At 37.8% G+C, this 23,704-nt stretch overlaps 1 protein-coding gene across 1 annotated transcript in view; it reads left to right on the top strand.

The window, feature by feature from the left end:
• The window catches only part of LOC135468784 (uncharacterized), a 59,625-nt gene that overhangs the window by 7,641 nt on the left and 28,280 nt on the right, over nucleotides 1-23,704 (top strand). Inside the window, exons 4-21 of the mRNA XM_064747206.1 lie at nucleotides 11,345-11,461; nucleotides 11,891-11,923; nucleotides 12,036-12,097; nucleotides 12,430-12,539; nucleotides 12,990-13,059; nucleotides 13,408-13,480; nucleotides 14,581-14,648; nucleotides 16,007-16,113; nucleotides 16,847-17,041; nucleotides 17,795-17,892; nucleotides 18,325-18,402; nucleotides 20,540-20,617; nucleotides 21,118-21,195; nucleotides 21,493-21,552; nucleotides 21,853-21,990; nucleotides 22,199-22,250; nucleotides 22,584-22,721; nucleotides 23,503-23,585. Of these exons, the coding sequence (XP_064603276.1) occupies nucleotides 11,345-11,461; nucleotides 11,891-11,923; nucleotides 12,036-12,097; nucleotides 12,430-12,539; nucleotides 12,990-13,059; nucleotides 13,408-13,480; nucleotides 14,581-14,648; nucleotides 16,007-16,113; nucleotides 16,847-17,041; nucleotides 17,795-17,892; nucleotides 18,325-18,402; nucleotides 20,540-20,617; nucleotides 21,118-21,195; nucleotides 21,493-21,552; nucleotides 21,853-21,990; nucleotides 22,199-22,250; nucleotides 22,584-22,721; nucleotides 23,503-23,585 (1,638 nt within the window). The remainder of the gene's footprint in view (nucleotides 1-11,344; nucleotides 11,462-11,890; nucleotides 11,924-12,035; nucleotides 12,098-12,429; nucleotides 12,540-12,989; nucleotides 13,060-13,407; nucleotides 13,481-14,580; nucleotides 14,649-16,006; nucleotides 16,114-16,846; nucleotides 17,042-17,794; nucleotides 17,893-18,324; nucleotides 18,403-20,539; nucleotides 20,618-21,117; nucleotides 21,196-21,492; nucleotides 21,553-21,852; nucleotides 21,991-22,198; nucleotides 22,251-22,583; nucleotides 22,722-23,502; nucleotides 23,586-23,704) is intronic.

Here is a 23,704-nt window from a genome sequence, read left to right as displayed (position 1 = left end):
CTGAAGGCAATAGATACATGATATAACTGTGAAACACAGCTTACAAATATAACTGAGTCATTGTGTGTATATTTGAGGTGATGGACTATCCATAGGTAATTAAGTTGGGGGTCAAACTTAAGTTTATTAGCAATTAATGCAGCTGAGAGTAAAGTCAAGGAAGTGATAAGCACTAGTACAGATAAGATCCATTATGCATGAAATTTGATTTTAAAGCTGACTTAAATCATGGAAGAACTAAATAACGAAATAAATCATATAGACTTGATTATTATACATTTAGAACAAAGGAGCATTTCCTATAAATAATTTGTGTGCTATTATTATAAGAGTGAAAGTAAAGCATACATTTAAAGGGGATATAATTGAGGTGTACATCCTGGTAGGCCTGGCCATACCCCTGATCCTTGCCTCAATCAAACAAGCATAGACATGTGGAGGAGGATGTGTATTTAACAGTGGCTACATGTTGCTGTCAGCAGCCTTGTAGTGTAGGCTGACATGCCAGAGATACCAGCATGTCTGCGAATGCCCTAATGCAGTTCCTGCCCAACTATTACAACCCATGCTGGCTGGGTGATTGGTATATACAATGTGGAGACCCATAATCACATTTTTTTAAGAGGGAACTGTAACATGTACATTCAGGACTACAGTCGGTTTCCAAGAAACTACATATGTATTGTCTTCACAGAATTTCACTCCAAAAGAAAAGTTTCACTCAAGATTTCAGACAGCTGAAATGGCTGATTTCAGGCCTTCTGCTTGGTTGTTTTGTCTGAGGTTGAAACCATTAGTGTGGTTATAAGCAGCGCAGTATGAAGACAAAGACGGAAAAGAGACTGCCATCTCACTCAACTCCTGAAGTTCTGTTTATGATTTGCCTGGAAACGGTTTGATTTTTGTAGCAGTGGAATTTGGATGTATTATAAATTCCAGTGTCTGGTTTGGTTTGCCTGTTTTCTGCAGTGGTTCTGTCAGTCAGCAGGTTTGTGGAGCATACTTGCCATTTCTTCTGTTATCAGTGCTGGTGTGAAATAAACAGCTGGGCTATAAATAGGCTAAGTTTGACCTAATAAAGTGGTTAGCAGGAGGCTGGTTAAACTCCAGTACCATGAGGACTCCATCCTCAATTGTACCCATGAACTTCCTCATAACTCCACGACCCACAGTTCCAAGCCCCAGCAGCTATCTACACTAACAGCCATTACACTTGCAGAGGACTTGCATATACATGTATATATATATATATATATGGGAAAAAAAAATAATAAAATGCCTAACTTTCTACTTTCTGTTATATTCCATCTGCAGTTTCAAACTTCATGTTATTTTTAAGGAATATATGAAAATATATTACAGTTATATGAAAATATATTCCTTATATTCCTTATACATGTATTCCTTATACATATATATATATATATATATATATATATATATATATATATTCCTTATACATATATTCTTTGAAAATAACATGAAGTTTGAAACCGCAGTTGGAATATAACAGAATGTAGAAAGTGTAAAGAGCTCTATTTTATGCCCTGTGTTTATGACCGTTACCCACATGTTTAGTGTCTGGCATACTCACTTGGAGTGTTTATGGTTCATGTGCAGCTGTCTTACAGGGTCTATATGTACAGTTATCTGTGTTTTGATGCAGCCAGTCGCCATATATATACGAGATATGCTACTGCCCACCGTTTGACTATAAGTGCATTTACTTGTATAAGTCGCTCAAGATGTAACCAAGCCATTTGTGCTATGAAATGGTATTTGAATCCAAGTTTTACATCTAAGTAACTGTTCTGTATTTGAATTTTAAAAATTTGCCCAAAGAATTGCATTTTCACGGGCATTAAATATCACTTTTGATGCTGAGACGTACATTTTGCAAGTATGATATCCTCCAAAATAAACGTCAAGACAATTAACTTTCTAAGAACAGTAGAACTCTCATAATCAGATAGTATAAGCAAATTTGTGGTGGTTGAAGTTTAAGGTGAAATTGACCATCTAATGTATTATAGAGGTGAAGTTTTTTATTATAATACTGGCTTTAATGTCAAAGCATCACAGAAATATTATGCTGTCTTTCTCGATTATTTTAATGTAATTTCCTAAAACTGGCTGTATAAAAGTAAAAAACAGTGCTCTCTGTACCATGTAAAAGTGTAAAAGATTCAGTTGAAATATAGTGTTCCGTGTTGAAAATATTTATTTGGCATTGGAATTTAAATGTTTCCAGTTTTTTTATCTTTTGCTACTTTTGTTTCTGTTTTGGAATATGGCAACCTTGACTTGCATGCATGGATTCCTTGAAATGGAAGGCATGTGTAAGCATGCATATGGTCAGCTGAAATGGAAGGCATGTGTAAGCATGCATGTGGTCAGCTGAAATGGAAGGCATGTGTAAGCATGCATGTGGTCAGCTGAAATTTATAGTGCTGAGTGCTTGTCTCTGTGTCAAAAACCAGTTTGAATCAGTCCAAGAATTTCAGGGTTAAAGTTCTGTACAATATCCAACACATGTTTACTGTTTGTCAGAAATCCTGTAGTTGATATATGAAGTTGTGTGCATGGTTTCTTCATTGACTCAGTCTGTGACCAGTGATGTCCAGAAGCTGTGAAAACAGAGTTTATCTTCAATATACTTAGGGGGGGAGGGAGGGGGACAAAGCGTGAGCTGTGAAAATACATTGGAGTATATGTTGATATGCTAACTTTGTTGCCTTTCTTAAGTCTGGTGGTTTTCTGCACCAACTTGCTCTCTCTGGTTCAGTGAGAGTTTACTGGGTTGTTTCTATCCATTCCCACTGGCCATGCAGTTCATCTGCAGTGTGGTCAGCTATAGTGATCCTGGAAAAAACTTGGATAAAAAGTGTAGTACCTGGAGGATACAAGTAACTGTAAAAAGATTCAGAAGCAGGGAGGCACTTTTGACACTTTTAATAAGGAAAAGGAGAAAAACATAAAAATACCTAAGACAACCTGTCTTGCATGTATGTATGTATGTAGCTTTAACCCAGACATGTTGGTAGACTACGATGATCTGTGCTAACAAGATAACATGGGGCATGTGCAACTGCTTGTCAGTGTAGATACAGATGTGATGGCTGGGTGTCTGTGCATAGAGTGGGGGTATGGGGTAAGATGAGTCACATGTAGCACACACTGCATGGAATAGCATGCAGGAGCGAGAGCGGATGGCCATGGGCAATAGTTACTGTTCCTAGGTTGATGCAGGGCTAGTCTCATGGGTGGGGTGGGGTTGGGGGGAGGAGGGGGATAGGACTGGGTACATGCTGTCAGGGTACTTGGACCTGTCACTGAGCAGACCTGGGTACTCAACTTATCTGGTGTGGGTAGGGGAAGGTTTACTAGTGGCTGGGTACATCCCAGGGTCGCATTATCCGCTGCATGTGCAGCACATGTGCTAGGTCAGCTTATTAGCTACATGTGAATACATTTTATGTACATACAATATACCTACATGTGTACATGTCAGCTGCCCTGCTGCTTCTGTGTTCTGCAGGTTCATAATGTCCTAAAGACTGACGGATGTGAAATGTACTGTAATTCTTCAACCTTTTTGCATGTTTGCAAGGTGTTAATTCAAGCATATAATTTAATTCAAGGGCATTATTCTGTGTTGACCGATAAAATTTTACTTTTTATGAAACCCTGAAATTGGCCAATCCAACCAATGTGATTTTGTCTCCAAAATTTAATTATAAATGAGCATAAATTGAACTGAAGTTGCTTATTCATATGTGAAAAGGTTGAGGAATTTGAGTATTCATGCACCCAGCTCAAATGTAGGTCTTAACTTGCAGCAGTGTGGTGTTAAGGTTTTGTCAGAAAAATCCCATCAGTGACCAGATGGTTCTGCTAATAACAGTCAGTGTAGTTGCCTAATTTAATTCTGAAATGGATCAACACAAAGTGTTGGGATAGTTATGGAGAATAACTGCTTCTAATGTGTTAGATGGGTCTCTGCAGCTGTGTTCATTGCTTGTGCATTGTGATGTTTGGTGGTTTTAAATAAAGAAGTAATTTAATTGAACAAAACACAATTTGCACTCATGGATTTACATCTGTTGAAATGTTCTTGTTTTATCTGGTGATTGTGTAAATACTCATGAGATATACATACTCAAAATATACTTCTATAATTTGTCCAAGTTTGAACAACACATATGTGATCTTATCAGATCTAGTCATGTAGCTTCTACAAAGCAAAGACTTGCATAAAAAGAACTGGCGAAAATATTTTAAAGTGAATATCTAAGTTTTAGCAGTGACTTTGTTTGAAGTACCAACACAGATGACAACACAGTGAGTTTGTGGAAAGGTAATACTTTTTGTGCTGTTGCTTTTAATACTTTGATGTAATTATAAAGTCCCTCAGCTGCTGAAATCTATTTGCACCTAGCTGTTGGGTTTTCAGGGTATGTACACTTACATGAATTAACATGCTGATTAGCATGCTGTGATAATGTCACATATAATTGTAGGTAAATAAAAGTGAAATCTAAAGGGTATCAGAATACTGCCCTGTAGAATTCTCCTGTCAAGAGATAAACAGCTGTTGGCAATGTGCCAATGCACGAAAAATTAGCAAATCAAACACCAATGTGTGCAGCTACACACATTGGGTCAATGCTTAACAAGATCTGTATAAACTGATTGTGAAAACATTTGTGTTTCACCCAAGTGTAGGATAAAGGAACTAGCATGTACCTGTCTGACCTTTGACATGTGGATTAATAGGGTGCATATAATGAAATATAAAGATATGTCATCATGAACGTAGATAATCTTTCACTTAAGAAAGGAATAAGTGCCATTGGTGCATTAAAGTCTATCATTGGTATTAAATCATCAAAAATCTGACCGATCAGAATGACATCCTATATTTATATGCAACACATAATATGTAATATGTACATAATATGTACATATTATTGACATGCAATATAAAGATATGTCATCATGAACGTAGATACAAAAGGCTGCCCAAAACACCCATTTTATCTTGTATATGCTCCACTTTCAAGTGGGTTCCATTTTCAAAGCTCTTTTAATCTTTTCAAAACTCTTTTAAATCTATAGGATTAAGACTGTCAATATATGAAATGAAGTATTGGTTTTCAAAGCATATAGTTTACAAAAAGCATCTGTCAAGAAATTGACTGTTACCTTCCAACCTCTGCTTACATGTGCAGTATTTGTCTGAACTACGAACTGATGTTGTGATACTATAATTGCAAATGAGCAGTTTAAATTTTATCATGATGTCTCTGATTTTTCGTTTATTTAAACAATTTGTTTGTTTTGTGGACCGATCGACTAGTTTACAAGAAAAGATTTGCCAGTGGCTACAAGTAATATACATGTAAATGCATATAGTGCATACAGTAGTTGCTGTATAGTAAATTATTGCTCTGGTGTTGCAAGTCTAGTCTTACATTGAAAGCGATTGGCGTTGCCATGGCAATGGAAACAGGTAACTTCAGGCAAATGGATTTGATCTTGGAAATAATTGTATTTTTCTGCAAACATTGTGGTATTCTACCCTGTAGATGATCCTCATTGATTTAGAATTCCTGGTTAGATTTGTACATGTAGACTAACCTTGCTGTACACTTTTGAGGAAGCAATGCTACTTGTAGCACTGGATAAGATTCATGTACTTTTATATATCATCAAAAAAGTTGATATATGTGGGACAAGACTCTTTTCTGACTGCTTCATGCATGTAAAAAGTTTGCATTCTGCTCAGAAAGATAATAGTAATCATTTTTAACAAAGGCAAATACTTCGATCTTTAATAGGCCGGTCATTTGTCTCATCTGACAAGTTTGAAGTATCCAGTACTAAATCTTGAATTGACTTTTTTTAACTTGTCTCATGATCACACAGGTAATTGGTTTGTGACAGGTGATGGGTGCCCTTGAGCATTGATTACTACCCTGCTCATGTCACTGACATGGGTGGAATGACTCTAGCTCATAGGGATATACAGGTACACATGGATATAGGCTGGTCAGTCTGACAGTGGTCACAGGGGGAAATTTCTGTTGATTGGTCATTGGGTGATCTGGTCGAATCTAGATCTCAAAGCCCTGTATTGATGACATTAGTGATGTCAGTGACCTGACTTCACTTATTCACCTTTAGTTGTCTGATTGACCTCAGTGTAAAGAGGAAGTTGTTACCTAGCAACCGTTAGCTCTGGAATTATCCAGTGCTTCTGCAGGTGTTGTGCACGATATTAGCTATTGGTCACCTTCTGACATAGATCATCTGATCAGTGTAGATGTAGAAGTGGACCTCCAGTGCCCTCTGCTGACCATTTGTCTGAAGGAAATATTATCAATAGATGTACATGTTCCCCTGGGGAAACTACATGTAGTTTAAATTTGCGTGCCATAGATGAATAATACATCTTCAGTAAATGTGATTCTCTATGTTTTGGTATACTTTCACCTATAAACCATGTGTATCCAAAACCATGTGATCCCAAACTGGTGATCTAACATGTCAGTCCAATGTTTGTCCCATTGCTTTCCATTATATTTAATACTGTTAACTGACTGGGACCTTCTTTGCTGAGGTGGTTAGCATGCCAATGTGGAGCACTGACACAGGAGTCGCTGTGAGTTCAAGTCCAGCTCAAGCTGTCTTCCTCTGTGGCTGTATGTGGGAAGGTCTGCCAGCAACCTCTGGATGATCATGAGTTTCCCACGAATGGTCATACATAAACCAGTCAAGTTTATAAACCTCATAAACCTCTTGTCAATTTCCTCACACCATACTGTTGATCGGTATCGCATAAGTGAAATATTCTTGAGTATGGTGTAAAACACCTGTCAAATAAATAAATATTTACTCTAACTGACTACTAAGATTCTAAAATCAATGATATCTATTTGCCACCTCAGTATGCCCCCCCACCCAACCTCAGTTCTGATGCCAATGCATTGGGTGTGTCAGTATTTATTTATTGTTTTGATTGGTGTTTTATGTTTTACTGAAGAATATTTCATTTACATGATGTCAGTCTGCATTATGGTGGGAGGAAACCAGACAGAGCCTGAGGACACGATATGCCTGTAGCTCAGTGACATTATATTGTTACTGAGTGGAGTATTGAGTCTTCTGTATGGTATTCCAGTGAGGCAGCACATCAGCAATAAGACCAACAAGACACCATTGTGATGAGTATAAGTCACACCGGACGGTAAAACCAGAGCATTGACGACAGTTTGATAGTTGCCAAATGATCACAGGTAACAGGTGAAATACGGCCTCTTGTCAGTTTTCCTCAGTTAGGGTTTTATTCTAACTGCTCATGTAAATGATTAAATAGTAGTAAAGTACATGCCCTCTAGCACCATGGCTTGAGCAAAAATGCATTGCCATCATTTGCATTTTAAAAGATGTCACTGGTCTAGAATTACTCAGAATTACTCATCTCATTTAATATGCAATCACATTACTATGTCATGAATACTTATGGCGTTAGAAGATAAGTTAAATCTGAACCCCCCCCCCCCCCCCCCCCCCAAAAAAAAAAGAAAAGAAAACATGTGCGTTTTGAAGATGAAAGAATGACATGTCTCCAAATTCCCTGGAATGCTAAGGACTATTGGATGTATAATAACTGCTGTTTCACATAGCATTCTTCTTTAATTATATTGAGAACGGAAAGAAATCTGACACGGAACAGTTCATTATGGTGTTAAACTTTGGCAGTAAGTCAGGTCTGAGGTAAATTAAAGCTGTTGGCAGCTGACCAGATATTTGGTGCCCAGATAAATACAGACACGTACATGTAACAGAGCAGCTTACAATCAGATGTATACATGTACATGTAACAGAGCAGCTTACAATCAGATGTATACATGTACATGTAGCAGAGCAGCTTGCAATCAGATGTATACATGTAAATGTAGCAGAGCAGCTTACAATCAGATGTATACATGTACATGTAGCAGAGCAGCTTACAATCAGATGTATACATGTACATGTAGCAGAGCAGCTTACAGTCAGATGTATACATGTACATGTAGCAGAGCAGCTTACAATCAGATGTATACATGTACATGTAGCAGAGCAGCTTACAGTCAGATGTATACATGTACATGTAGCAGAGCAGCTTACAATCAGATGTATACATGTACATGTAGCAGAGCAGCTTACAATCAGATGTATACATGTACATGTATATATGTAAACTTAGCCTACACACTTGTGCTTTGCATGCTTTAAGAGTAAGGGTTAAATATGTACTTTGTATGTACCTGGCAACAGGTTTGTTGATAAATTGTCAAACAAATAGGTACAAGGTTATAAATTATGATTTCAAAACATTGTATATCATAGTACATGTAGTGTGTGCTGTCCCTTAACTGGGTCAGGTGGCTTTGAGAAAGCGAGTGGAGAAACTCACTGTAAGCAGGTTGAATAAAGGTGTGAGATGCCAGCATGATAGTCGATCAGTTTCAGAGTTATTCATTAGAGTTATTAAGAAATTATCTTGCATGTAAGTGTATTATAATATGAGATTATTTCTTTATTAACTTTTAAAACTATTGGATTAATGATGGTTTCTGCTTCACAGGCACAATTTTATGTCTAGGGCATATGTATATTATGTGATGTTACCAGGGACCTGATGTTGATCTTTAAATCTGTGCTGTCTGAGGTTGATAAAGATTCCTAAACTTCGTTATAATTGCCCATTTTATGTCTCATTCTATTGAGTGAGTGGAGAGTTCCTAATTTGGCAAGATGCAGGCATTTTCGTGAGACATGAACACATAACATATTTGCTGTAATCAGTCTGCGTTTCGTCTGAAATTTGATATTTACATCAGTTGAACACCTAGACACTGGATATAGCCATTTTTGAAGAATACTGTGTAACCCCAAAACTCAGTCAGATAACTCAGTCACTTAAGAAGGTTAGAAAGCTAACAAAATGACTTTAGCATAACATGCTAACCTGCGATCATCTGGTTCACTGATCACTTAGGTACCCTGTTAAAGAGTTAGTTCCACTCTCTTAGGTGGTCTGCCAAGTGTGTGAATGCATCTTTTATTTAACAAGCGTGTTAAACTGTTACCAAAACCTTTGATGGATGAGTTGTAAGGACAGAACAATAAAGCTCTTGAAACCCGTTATTGCTGGTTAAAAAGGGTTGTACTCCCATGAGAATCGCATACCTCCTCTGCTGGAGGTCCTCACATTCCAGGTGATCAACTTACCTGGACAGCTTATTGATCTTCACAGAACACAATTATTGTTGCAGTCCCTGAAGACTTCAAACTGTAACAATTAGCAGTGGCATTTATTTTCTGTCCATTTATTTCTCTCTGCCATGACCTGATGTAAAAATTGTTTTTTTTTTTTTTAAATTTGCAAGAGCTTACCTGTATTGTCATTGACCAGATGATCTAGATTGTAATTCTGCAGATTAAAGGCCCTTGAACACAGAGGATTCATTCTCGAATCCCTCTATGGTTTTGTGTCAGAAGATTGTGGCAAGCCTGGTTGGATTCTGGCATGTGAAAAATTGACAAATTCATGACCACAGCATTCATCACCAGTCAAATAGATACATATAATTTGAAAGGTGATATGTAATTGTTTATGAACAAGCAAAATACATGTGTAGTTTACATTTCCACTTTTTGTTTTCCCATCTTGAACCAACCTGCCAACAGTAGCAGACCCACACACCAAATCAGGCTTGTTATGTCAAGCATTTATTCTGTCTATAAATTTGAACTCTGCGCCATATTGTGCAGACTGGCACAGGTTGTAGAGAATGCCACAGGGTAACCTTTTAGATTCACTACATGTACTTGTATCATTTAACATTGTCCAATTTCACCTTCAAACAACTCCTCAGTGTTTATCGTTACTAATGGGCATTGTTTATTACATCATCCCTTAGGCTATGTGCAATGGGCTACACACAGCTGTAACATATGGCAGTGCAGTCTGGGTGGGGATTGGAGCCCTCTCAGGCTCCAGAGTATATGAGTGCACTGTTGAACCAGAATATATTTGGGTGCGTTATTAGAGGGTGGTTAAAGCCTATACATGATAAATGTGATTTGTCAGTCAGTGTTGTGTCAGAGATCACTAGTTGTTAACAGTCTGGATAGCTGCCAGCTGAACACCCTTAGATGTACATATATTTGTACATCAAACAGCCTGTCATTCAGACCTCACTGTAGAGCCTGTCATGGCTTTATTTACTATGCTCAAGATATATCTTGACACTGACGTGTAATTGTAAATTTCAAGCACCTGTACACATATTTTGTATACATGTACTTTTTTTGTTGATTTTAGACATTGCTTTCACTGTTCAGAAAACTGCTAACAGAACATTGTTGTTAAAATCCAGTATACACATTTATTCAGCCATGTATTTAATGACTTTGTTATCAAAATGTTAAGAAACCTAAACCCTGTATGCAGTAATATATATCAGGATTTATCAAAGCTCTATTTTTAAAGGCTTGTTGTGAGGTCACTCTATTCAGAAAACCGTACTTTCTCCGTCAGGAAAGTACAGCAGCCGTAATTTCCTAAATTCCTCTGACAGGACTGAATTGATAACCAAGCATATTTGAGCCATGTCGCCATATATCAAGTATCAGAACAAAAACATATCCCCATGCTATTTGCGCACTTCTTATCCACACTCCTTCCCACAGCTAAATACAGAAATCGTTTATTATGTAACAGTTGACCAGTGCGAGTTTTGGTCAAGTGGTTGATCAGGTAGCTGACAAGATGTATTGGTTATCTGCAAGATTCCCTCACCCAGACATCTAACTATAGTGGGTTGATCTTGGTAGGATGGTTGACAAGGTTCCCTGCAAGATTAACCGCACACAAATATATGAGCAGTGTGGGTTTTGGTCAAGTCGTTGACCAGATAGCCGACAATGTGTGGTTGTTCCTGCAAAATTCCCCCATCCAAACATCTGACTATATTGGGTTTTGTCTTGGTAAGGTCATTGACAAGGTTCCCCTGCAAGATTCCCCACCCAAACATCTGACCACTGTGGACTTTGTCCAAGTAGTTTATTGTATGGCTGGGTAGGTCAGGGTTTGTACAAAGTCATGGAATTTTTTTGCCAGGCTTGAAGAGTCATGAGATTGGACTTATTCAGTATGAAACCTGTAGGTGCGTCTGACTATTAAATGGTGGGTTTTTAATGAAAAACACTTTTAAAGCAAGGAGGATCCAACTGTTCATTGTTAAGCTTGTTCATGTATATCAGACATTGAATCTTTCTGTTTTGGTTGTAGCTGTTCCAAGACCTGGGTACAGAAGTGCTGGAAGCAGCCTTTGAGGGGTACAATGCCTGTGTGGTTGCTTATGGTCAGACCAGTACTGGGAAGACCTACACTATGATGGGGCATCATGTGAGTGATATGTCCGTCTGGATGTTCGTCTTGTCAGAATCAAAATGATCACATTTGTGGATAAGTGAAATAGTGAGTCCTCTTGAAGACCAAAGTAACCAAAGGCATCATCGAGAAAAAATAAATTGTGAAATGATGTGCACATCATAAAGATAGTTTTAATATCTTTGTTAAATGCACATTGTATATTGTAGAGTATTGTGGTAACTCCAACAATTTCTTGAAAAGTATTTCTTTTTGAGTTTTCTTGAAAATTGTTAAAGCAAAACCAAATTATTTAATCCTGCATCTCCTTGTATCTTTTGTTGGAGTTACCACAATACTTTACTTCATGAAGCTTATCAATGGAGAGGGAAACATTAATTACATTGTATATACTTGCACTGCTACTCTGATATATATTGTGTTTATGTTTTTTTCTTCTCCTAGGGTGAAGTGGGTCTAATTCCAAGAATATGTGAGGTAAGTCATATTGGATCTTTGTACACAATCATAAATTTGTGCCTGACTGCTTTACTGCTCAGTATGTGGATGTCACATGGTATTGATGAGTTATGATCGGCTTTGCTTCCAGGGGTTGTTTGCAAGGGTTGATGACTATGAGGCTGACGAGATCACCTTTAGAGTGGACATCAGGTAAGAAAATACATTAGTAGATTGTGTTTACATCCCTCACTGGTCGAGCAGTCTGGCCTTTGTCCAGTGAGGTCATGTGTTACAGTCTTAACTTATGCTGGTGACTTTGTCAGACTCCATTGTCCATTTCTTAAAAAGGTAAATAATTGGATTTAGATTTAAAGCATTCAAAATACATTTAAATTAAATGAATACCAGTGTCCATGGTATTTATCTTTCTGCTACATGATGGCTGATGTTTTGTCTCGGACATTTCTTGTACTTCTAACTTTCCACTATGATGTTGCTCATACCCGAATAAACATCTCTTATCCATGTCATGTGATTTTCAGTTACCTGGAAATCTACAATGAGCGTGTGCGAGACATGCTGAACTGTAAAGACAATGAGAGGTACACCCTGAAGGTGCGGGAACATCCCAAGGAGGGGCCCTATGTTCAAGGTGAGAAGGTACCTCTTCATATCGGTCAGATCATTGAGGAGTGGTCTGTTTAATATCACTCCAGGGCTATGACAGCGACAAGTGATTTGACTCACCAGGTCATATTGTTGACATTGACTGCGAGTTGAAAAGATTTGAATTGTGACTAATGATCGCTTAAATAACAATCTTAAAGATGACCACAAACACTCTTACACATTTTAAGAAAAGAGGAAATTGTACACTGATCATACAGTGGCAGTGAGGTTTTTCACATGTACTTTAGACAGACATTATACAGATTCTGACACCACATACTACAAGTTCTTGTGAAATCTGACAGTTAATCCACACTTACGTAAACATTGTTATATTTCTCACTTTTGAGCCTGTGAAATGTAGAGTACTGACTTATCTACGTTCAAAATGATATCTTCAGTCAAGCCCAGTTTTTACTGTGTGTTTTTGTAGACCTGTCCAGACACCTTGTGAAAGATAACGCTGAAATACAGACTTTGCTGGAGAAGGGCAATGATCTCAGGTGAGTGTTAAAAACTCTCTCAGGTATTGTCTTGATATTCAGGAAGACAAAATTCACATTATGACATCAGAACTCATTGTTAGGAATTTCAGTTTCAAGAATTTTGTGAGGACTGTTTTGTATTTCAGTTGCTGTGATGCAGTGTATAGACCTGAAATGTCTATTTGGAGTTGTTGTAGACAAAGATAGTTTCCTTAAATATATATAACCACAAACCGTGAAAATATAAATGAATTATTTCTGAATGTGCCTTTAAACAACATGAAATGAGTGAATAAATAAAATTAAATATAATCTTGTGGATTTGAATCATGCATTTTGTGCATTATCTTTCACTTTCGGTTTCAGAGTGACGGCTGCCACTCACATGCACGACCACAGCAGTCGCAGTCATGCCATCATTACCATTACATTTACACAGGTAAGCACCTACAAGTTAACTAATGACTGTTAAAACAGCAATGCCTAACCCACAAGGTGCTAGGGCCCTCAGTATTGGAGGGGTGTGGCTTTACATGTACATGTAGGTCAGGAAGTTTTATCAGGCATTGGTTTCCCACCCATAAACATGATTGCCATTGTACCTACAAGAGAACAGCGCATTGATTACAACATTGAACAGCAATTATTGCCTGTCATGTGTGTATTCTTTCTGGGTTGCAGTTTGAACTGTTGTCAGTACAACAGGCAGTCTACATGTATGTTTACTTGTAATCGGTGCCATTACATTCTGCCTCCAAGGGTGACTGAAACCAATCTTAGTTCTTCTTAACAAAATGTTCCCTTGTAGCTCAAGAATGAATGTAACTGTTGTTAAAGACTTCAAAGGGACTGAATATTGATCACAGGTAGAAAGTAGCTATGTTGATATTGTTAGTATGACTGGATGCATGACTGTGTATGAATGACTTGTATAAAGGCTAGACTCACCTGTAACTGTATTGTAATTAAACCTGCCTGCCTTGCGAGTGGAGCCAGGGCTAAAGAGCTGATCATCCAAGGGGAACAACTTTTACACAGGTGTATTACAGCTCATTAGCCACATGTGAAGTGAACCGTGACAAAACTTCCAGGAAGCGAAATCATGCAGCGCTTTTTGAATCAATATTATCATTGCTGTCAGGAGATTTGATGTCTTGTAACAAGTCGTTTAAATATTAAACCCTTGTAGCTACTGGTCATTTATTAGCTGATTATTCTGATAGTGCTGTACAATGTGTAGAATGACCTGATGACTTTCATATAGCTGTCTGGCTTGTCAGTAGATACAAGAATGTAAACACATTCCAACCTTAATGAAAAGACACATGTAGATGTACATTCAAAAATGGTATCAGAAACAAATGATCCTTTCAGAAACGTACCTACCATCTCCTACACTGTGACATATACATGTATACTGTTGCAATCAATGCTTGAAAAAATTTTTATTTGTCATAATGTTTCATGATTAAATAATAAGAAATTTTAATGGTAATTCATTATAAACTTTTTCATACACCTGTGTTTTTGTTTCATCAGGCCTCTCTAGTAGATGACCTTCCCAGTGAAATCATCAGTAAGATTAACCTTGTGGATTTAGCTGGCAGGTCAGTAAATGTACTGTATATCTGAGTTTGTGTTACTGCGTACCAAACAGGCTATTCTCCTGGATTATTTGTGTCTTACACCTGAGTTAGTGGGTTTGTACATTTCAGATATCAGGATTTTGCCCCTAAGTTATATGGATTTACAATGCACACTTTCTGTTGTAGGGAGTGTTCAGAGTACATGTACATGTGGCCAAAACAACATAAGTTATTAGGGTAATACACCGGAGATATTGGTGTTTTTACACATGTTATATTGGGGTAAAACACCTGAGATATTGGTGTTTTTACACATGTTATATTGATGTAATACACTTGAGATATTGGTGCTTTACAAGTGTTACGTTGAGGTAATACACCTGAGATATTGGTGGTTTACACATGTTGTTTTGGGTAATACACCTGAGATACACATGTTATATTGGGGTTATACACCTGAGATATTGGTGTTTTACAAGTGTTATATTGGGGTAATAGACCTGAGATATTGGTGTTTACACATGTTATATTGGGGTAATACACCTGAGATATTGGTGTTTTACCTGTGTTATATTGGGTAATACACCTGAGATATTGGTGTTTTACCCATGTTATATTGGCATAATACACCTGAGATATTGGTGTTTTACACATTTTATATAGGTGTTGTACACCTGAGATGTTAGTGTTATATTGGGGCTGTACACTTCTATTTATCTGGGGTTTACATCTGTGTTATAGAAGGTGTAGAATGCACACTTGTTATTGAGGTGGCACACCACAGCTGCTTGGGTTGTACATCTGATTTGTCGGGTTGCACATCTGATTTGTCGGGCTGCACATCTGAGTTATAGGAGCTGTTCCCTAGAGTTCCTGGGGTTGTCATCCTATGTTGTTGAGTCCCTATAAACATTTCAGCTCTTGGGGGATACACAACTGATCAGAAATTCAAATTTTGGGGTCTGTACAATAGAGTTATTGGAACTGTACACTAGAGTTATTGGGACTGTAATTAGAGTGGCTCTGGCTATACACCTGACTTAAGCAGGTTCTCACAGCTGGGCTGCAGGTGGAACTCAGATCAGATGACAATGACTCCACATAAGGAATATAGTTGAATGACCATGAACTCAGTTTTAAAGAAACTGTTTGAAATAATCAGTTTGTTGCTAGTTCTCTTCAGATGTCTCTTCATGAAGATGTGTTTCGTTTGCCGTGGCAGAAAAAAAATGTTATGGTAACTGGTAAAAAAAAGGAAGAAACATGAAAATATAGATATCTAAGCTATGCCCAGTATGGATATTCAGCTGCTTTCAGGAATGTGTGTGTTATTAGTGTGCATGTGTATATATATTACATGTATGGACTGATTGTTTCAGTGAGCGTGCAGACACCACTGTGAAGACGGGATACAAGGGCAGGTTAAAAGAAGGAGCTAATATAAACAAGTCTCTTGTCACACTGGGAAATGTCATTAAGTCATTAGGTATGAACTGTCATTCAAAACATGCAGTGTCAGCTTTCGTACATGTACATCATAAACAGTTAAATGTGTTTAAATCCTTAGAAGCTGATTTTTAATTTGGTATGGTATTGTGCAGTTAATGGATCCTCAATAAGCGGTTTGTTGTACATATATGAACGGTACAAAAAAAAAAAAACATACCTTGTACATTGTAGCTTGGAAGATAAATATATATACAAATTGCATTCCTTTCGTCAACTGAATGATAATTCAAGCTCATTATTTAAGTTTAAAATTAGCTTCAATCTCAGAATTAGTATTTTGGGGAAAAGGAGTATGTTAGGAATGTGTCCAATTTGTGAAATTATTTTAAAGCTAAGCAATCACCATGCTGTATTAAGCTGTTGAAAGATTACTTTAAATAATAGATGATTTAATTTTTACGAAATTACGTATGACTTTAGAACAACTACTGTATTACCCCAGGAGTTTGGCGTGTAAAAATGCACTTTAAGAAGGACATAAAGGCCTTTTGATGATACTTATGATGCCAACACCTAAGTTTTTCTGATGAGAAATTATTCAGACCTCACAAACCATAAGGTCAAACTTAAAATAAATTTTAAGTGAATTACAATAATTACCCTTTTGTACTACATTTGTGAAAAAAGTAGTTTGTGAAAATTGCATGAAATTTTAGTTGAAATGCTGTGTACAAGATATAATATTAAATGTTGAGCTCTGTTTCCCTCAGCTGAGAAGTCCTTGTTATCCTGGAGCACAGAGAGTATGTCCAGTTTACACAACAGCTCTGCCAGCGAGACCATGACAAGCCCTCACTCCAGTCCCCGTAAACAGCGTTCCTTCTACATTCCATACCGTGATTCCGTCCTCACCTGGCTGCTCAAAGACAGCCTCGGTGGCAACTCCAAAACCATTATGATTGCTAGTGAGTACTGCCAGTCCTTCTGTTTGTTACCTGTCCGGGGTTGGCCTGAATGGGTGGTGCTGGCTCAGATCATTGCTATACAAGGCTGTCCATTGTGTGACAGAGTGCATGCAGATTAACATGTGAAAACATAATAAATACCTTTTTGACTGATCAGTGTATAGGCATTGATCTTCACAAATACCTGATAACAACCTGTCTGCTCTGAAGAGAAAGAGATTCCTGATTAGTGAGTGGCAGTGCTGGAAATTTCTAGCTATTTCAGCTGACCTCAATCGCTTTACCCTATATGTTCATCAATATGCCGGATCAATGTGACAATAGACACTGGATGATTTATTACACGTGTATTAATATTTCATTGCGAATGATTAATTCACTCAGAACACCCGCATTTTTTCTCTTTATTTTTTACAGATGTTTGTTTTTTTTTTCATGAAATTGGGAGGGTGGGAATATTCAGTTTTTTGACCACCTTAAATTGCTATTCCATGCTATAACATACCACATATTGTATCCTGCTACATTTTGTTCATGCTATTTTAGTCAAAGAATCAGTGTACACAATAAATATTTTATAATGATATTCAAATATCATTAGTATTGTTCATAAGTTTAATGTATTTGACTCTCAGTCTGTTGTGGGATATCTTTTCACCTTTTATTAAAATGATATTTCCGATGTAGTAGAGCCAGTTTGAGTTGCAGTCTGTATGTGTACGAAATGACACTTGAAAACCGTTTATATTTCAGCCATAACTCCGGCCAGCTCATACTACAGCGAATCCTTGAGTACATTACGATACGCACAGCGAGCGAAAAGTATCATCAACAAACCAAAGATAAATGAGGTATGATCCAAAACCAGCTTGATCTCAGTGAATTTATTTTATTTATTTACTTGATTGGTGTTTTACGCCGTACTCAAGAATATTTCACTTATATGACGGCGGTCAGCATTGTGATGGGTGGAAACCGGGCAGAGCCCAGGGGAAATCCACGACCATCCGCAGGTTGCTGGCAGACCTTCCCACGTACGGCCGGAGAGGAAGCCAGCATGAGCCGGAGTTGAACTCACAGCGACCGCATTGGTGAGAGACTCCTAGGTCATTACGCTGCAGTGATCCCAGTGAAACCATGCACTGTTATAAAACTCATGTGAATAGTATAGTAATTAAATTAAGAGAGCTTTTCTCATGTATTTATTGCTTGATAAATAGAGTAATTAAAATTGCATCAGAAAAAAGTGCTTAAATGATGGAATGTGGACGTTCATGTTGCAGGATCCAAATGTGACCATAATTAGAGAGATGAAAAGAGAAATAGAGAGACTGCGTCAGATGTTGGCAACGGCACAAATGGTTTGTTTATTTGCATTTAGTTAGTGTTAAGGTTACAATCTGTAAGTGTATTTGTTAGTTTTTATTCTGTGTATTTATTCCACTGTTGTGTTGCCCACATGTTATGTGGGCCTTAAGTATCATATAAGCTATGTTCGCTGTTTTACTGGATCAGATTTGTTTCAATTTATGACAGTACATTTCATCACGTATTGCTTTTTTGTATCTTGACTTGCTTTTTTTGTACAACATTTTGGTTATTTTTCTGTGTATAGTTTTGGGGCCTTTTATCCAAGTCAGGGGTAAGTTAGGAATGTGGTTAGTTCTGAAACTGTAACAGCATGTCAGCAATTGAAATTCAATGGAGATTCAGCAATAAAAAATGTGCATGCATTTTCACTTGTTCACCTGAACATTTTTCTTTGCAAGCACGTGAGAAGTGCAGAAATTCTTGACATAAATGTTTCACCATTTCTGCACTTTAACAGCATCTTCAACAGTTGCATGATTCCCAGGAATAGCATGCAAACACACGAGTACTATTAAATCACCTGACGGTTTAAAACAGACATTGCAATATATATATATATATAGTGAATATAGTAACATTTCATTTGGGGCATTTATGGCTTAGTGATTAGTGTACTAGCACACCACAATTACCTAGGAGCCTTTCTAGTCCAGAGTTCAAGTCCAGCTCAGGCTGGCTTCCTTTCCGATCATTTGTATGGCTACAACCTGCAACCTGCAAATGGTTGTTGAATGTCCTGATTTCCTCCCACAATAATTCTGGCTGCCATCATAGAGTGAATGAGAGAGTGTTTAACATCGTACTTAACAATTTTTTTCATCATATGAAGAGGAAGGAGTCCCTCCTTGTACCAGGACAGATTTCCTCTAAATGCTGAACGCCAAGCGAGGAAGTTTCAACTTCCTCTTTTTTAAGGTTCTATGTGTGACCCAACCCAGACTTGACCCAAAGTGGACAGTCTACCAACTGTGCTATCAGGGCTGGTCTGAAATATTCTTCGGTACAGCATAAAAAAAACAAATTTTTACTTTGAAATAATTGTTGAAATTTACAATAAGATGAGAAATATGAAATATGAAATGAAATATTTTTGTATTAACATTTCTGAATTTTAATGGTTATTTATCTGTAATAAAACTGAAAAACTGGATTCAGTCTGCAGGCAGCATTTTTCTGACATGAAGAAATTCTATAAATATGGTCCAAGTTACAAGATACGCATGGAAAATATAAACATTGCACAGTCACTCTACACTTGAAAAATACTTATTAGTAGCGCAATATAAAAAGAAAGAACTATATACTATCTTACTATCATAGGGGGCCTCCGTGGCTCAGTCGGTTAGCGCGCTAGCGCAGCGTAGTGACCCAGAAGCCTCTCACCAATGCGGTCGCTGTAAGTTCAAGACCAGCTCATGCTGGCTTCCTCTCCGGCCGTACGTGGGAAGGTCTGCCAGCAACCTGCGGATGGTCGTGGGTTTCCGCCGGGCTCTGCCGGTTTCCACCCACCATAATGCTGGCCGCCGTCGTATAAGTGAAATATTCTTGAGTACGGCGTAAAACACCAATCAAAAAAAAAAAAAAAAAATCTTACTATCATAAGGCAAAATTTTGTGCATGATGTATGTGTAACAGTGAGATTTAAGGCACATCTTTTTTTTTCTGCAACATACATAAATGTATTCCATAAATATCTTTAAAAACAAGCCATATTTTTATTTTGATGGCCCTCCAGATTCCGTGATGGTTTTATTCCTGCATAAAAACTGCCGCAATGTTGTGCTTGTCATTATGCTGTCATTCTTCAACCTTTTGGCATGCTTGCAAGGTGTTCATTCTGAAGGCATTATTCTGTGTACGCTGGTTAAATTACACTTTTTGTGAAGCCCTGATATTGGCCAATCCAACCAATGCAGTTTTGTCTCCAAAATCAACCTAAAGTGTGTATAAACTGCACTGAAAGTTGCTCTTACATATCTAAAAGGGTTGATGAATTAGGGTAGATATGGTTTGTCTGATTGCATGTACATTTATGTGTTGTAATGGATGACCTGAATGGAGAGTTTCACCCTCAGTGGTTTTGTGTTTGAATGTCTGAAACATAACCATGACTGCTATTTTTTACAGACTAGCTCACAGCAGAATGAGATAGTGTTTATTGTTCCCATCAAACGTAAAAAGCATGAGTCGGAGTCTGATAAACAGGTATATCTTTTGATGTGAGCATGCTTGTATGAAATCATTCTCATTTGCATTTTGATGCATCTTGTCTTTCCTGTTGGATATTGTGTTAATGCCATTTTGTGACTATGCCTATATACATTATACTTATCTTTTGCTTTGGTAGCATTGGGAAATTGTTTACATTGTACACAAGTTATAATTTAATACAACAGTACATTGTTATTTTGAATTGGCTGATTATACATAATGGTTAATTTGTTTTAAATTCTTATTATAAGTATGGTATGTTCTGGAATTGATTAAGTTACGCTATATAAAATTGTTTTACCCGCTGATGTGGCACTAGGAACCCATTCATGAAGCACAAATACATGTAACATTTTGTGGATGTTACTGTCATGGTAGCCTGCATGTACAACATTATGTTGTTGTTGTTATGTGTACGTGTAAAAGAGCAGGCCCTTGGTGGTTATGCACTGACAGTGTGTTATAATTACTGACTGACACCTGCTATTCCGCAGGCTGGACCTCTGATGTCACTGCAGGAGTCCGGCACTAATACATTCCTGTTTGAAAGAATCCAAGAGAATGAGGACAAGGTGAGTGTCCTCTTTAACTTTATTCCAGGTAAATTCTGTACCAGTGAAGAGTTTTCCAAGCAGTAATCTGATTAGATATATGATAAGTTTTTTTTTTGGGAGGGGGGGGGGGTTAGTCCTAAAATCAGTTAGTTAGCCCATGTGTTACCCGTTGCTGATAACCTTTGTGTGAAAGTAGGACGAGACAATTCAGAATGAAATCTCATTGCTCTAAAGCTGGCACATGAACATTCTCTTGAGTTGGCAAGGTTGTCTGGCCTGGATTGGTCTAAAATTTTCCTTTTTATATATCTGCAGGCCAATCAACTAACCAAAACCTGGCTGGACAAGTGGCAGGAAACACAAGATATCCTGGATGTAAGTTTATTTTTGTATTCTATCATGTGCTAAAATATATATATATATATATATTTGTGCATTGATCAGTATTGAGATTTTGTGATTTTTTAGTTTTAAAATATTACTTCAACAGGAACGGGAAACTCGGACAAAAATGGGAAACAGATTTCATCCATGAGTCAGTCATTTAAAATGTGTACATTTGTGAAAAGATATTTGCTTATTTTCAAGCAGTTTGAAATTTGTTGAACTGATGCATGTACAGTAGTGAGTTTGATTTGGTACTTAGGTGATTCCAGCTCTTTCCTGTATCTGTAGGAATCTGACCTGAGCATCCGGCGACCTCTGGGCAGGCGGGCAAGCTCTCAAGGCGTGATCGTGGACTCTCAGCTACCTCACCTGATAGGGATGGACGATGATATTCTTAGTACAGGGGTCATCATTTATCATCTCAAGGTATGTCACATTTATAGGGAGTATGATCAGTAGCATATACCTTTTGAGCTCACCTGAGTGTGTGCCTTAACAAATGCTTGATTGGACCGTCTGATACACAGGATGCACAGAATGAGAGGCATGATATTGCTGCTTAGTTTTGCAGGTAATAATTGTGACAAGGGCAAATGTACTGTATTGATATGTGCCATGTTTTGATCTGTGACAGGAGGGGAAGACAAGGATTGGCAAAGAGGATGCAAACCAGGAGCAGGACATAGGTGGGTACAGCAGGAGGCCATGGTCATGTTTTATTTAAAGTTGTTTTTATTCATGATAATTGTTAAGTATTTGAAAGGAATATCCATGAATGAGTTTGAATTTTGTTTGTACTCCAAAAAAGAACACATGATTTCTTCAAACGAAACAAGTTTCAATAGAAATGGGGAAATGCATACGCCTATATGTATGTGTTAAAAAACACATTAATGAAGACATCTATTAGTATGTCTTTTGCCGTGATTTTTGATGTTGTATACATGCTTGTGTTTAGTGGTGAATATACATGTATGTCAGACAGGTTATGTTGTAATTCTGCTTCAATGTGTCTACAGGGCTATGTGGTCCTTGTATACAGAGGGAACACTGTATCATCAAAAATGTACTGGGCACAGTGACCCTCTACCCAAACCGTGGGGCGCTGTGTGCAGTGAATGGGATTGACCTCAGGGAACCTCAGAGACTCACCCAAGGTCAGTACTAGCTGGTCATCTCTCAGATCCACTGGAATCTGCCAGCTCTGTTGTGGCCTCAAGCTACTCAGGGGCCTATTTTAAGCTGTTGTAACATGTGGTGTAATATGCATGAAAACATATACTAGTAACGCTGAGACTTACTTCCTAAAACAGGGGCCTGAATGGTCAGAAAATGTGATCCTGTCGAAATCAGATTAACTTTCACAAACTTTGTACACAGATTTTTATCTGTGAATAATGTTACTTCCAAGAGTTACAATGCGGACAGTGTGTGGTTAGGGAGGAAAGCACGCACAAAGTTTCGTAAACCACACTAGATCACCAAAAACTAATCTTTCACATCTATCATGAAAAAAGTACTATTAAAATCTTGTTCAATATGTTAAAATGGTATATAAACAGAATGTGATGTTATATGTGGTGTTACAGTGTTACAAATGGTACATGGTCTTGTTAACTGAATTTGGTACAATATCATGAGGGGCCTCCGTGACTCAGGTGGTTAGCGCGCAGCATAATGACCCAGGAGCCTCTCGCCAATGCGGTCGTTGTGAGTTCAAGTAAAGCTCATGCTGGCTTCCACTCTGGCCACACGTGGGAAGGTCTGTCAGCAACCGGCGGATGATAGTGTTACAAATGGTATATGGTGTAGCATATGAGTGTATACATTATGCAGTTTATAATTACCAGAAGAGTTGTTCAACGTGCCATGAAGTATGTGTAGTACTATCTGTCTCTCTCCCTTCCTCATGTTGTTGTTGTGTTGTTTGTCTGTTAGGGGATGTTATCCTCCTGGGGAAAACCCATATGTTCAGATTTAACCACCCTGAAGAAGCAGCCAAGCTCCGAGAGCACAGACGGGTATGTCCGAAACTCTATTACATTTACGTTTTCTGTTGCCTTTGTCCAGTTATAAAAACCCTATGGTTAGCGCGCTAGCGTAGCATAATGACCCAGGAGTCTCTCACCAATGCGGTCGC

This window comes from Liolophura sinensis, chromosome 6 (genome assembly GCF_032854445.1).
Source record: "Liolophura sinensis isolate JHLJ2023 chromosome 6, CUHK_Ljap_v2, whole genome shotgun sequence".
In the NCBI taxonomy this organism is placed as follows: domain Eukaryota; kingdom Metazoa; phylum Mollusca; class Polyplacophora; order Chitonida; family Chitonidae; genus Liolophura; species Liolophura sinensis.
The sequence above is the reverse complement of the archived record's forward strand: the minus strand, read 5'-3'. Positions and strand labels throughout refer to the sequence as shown.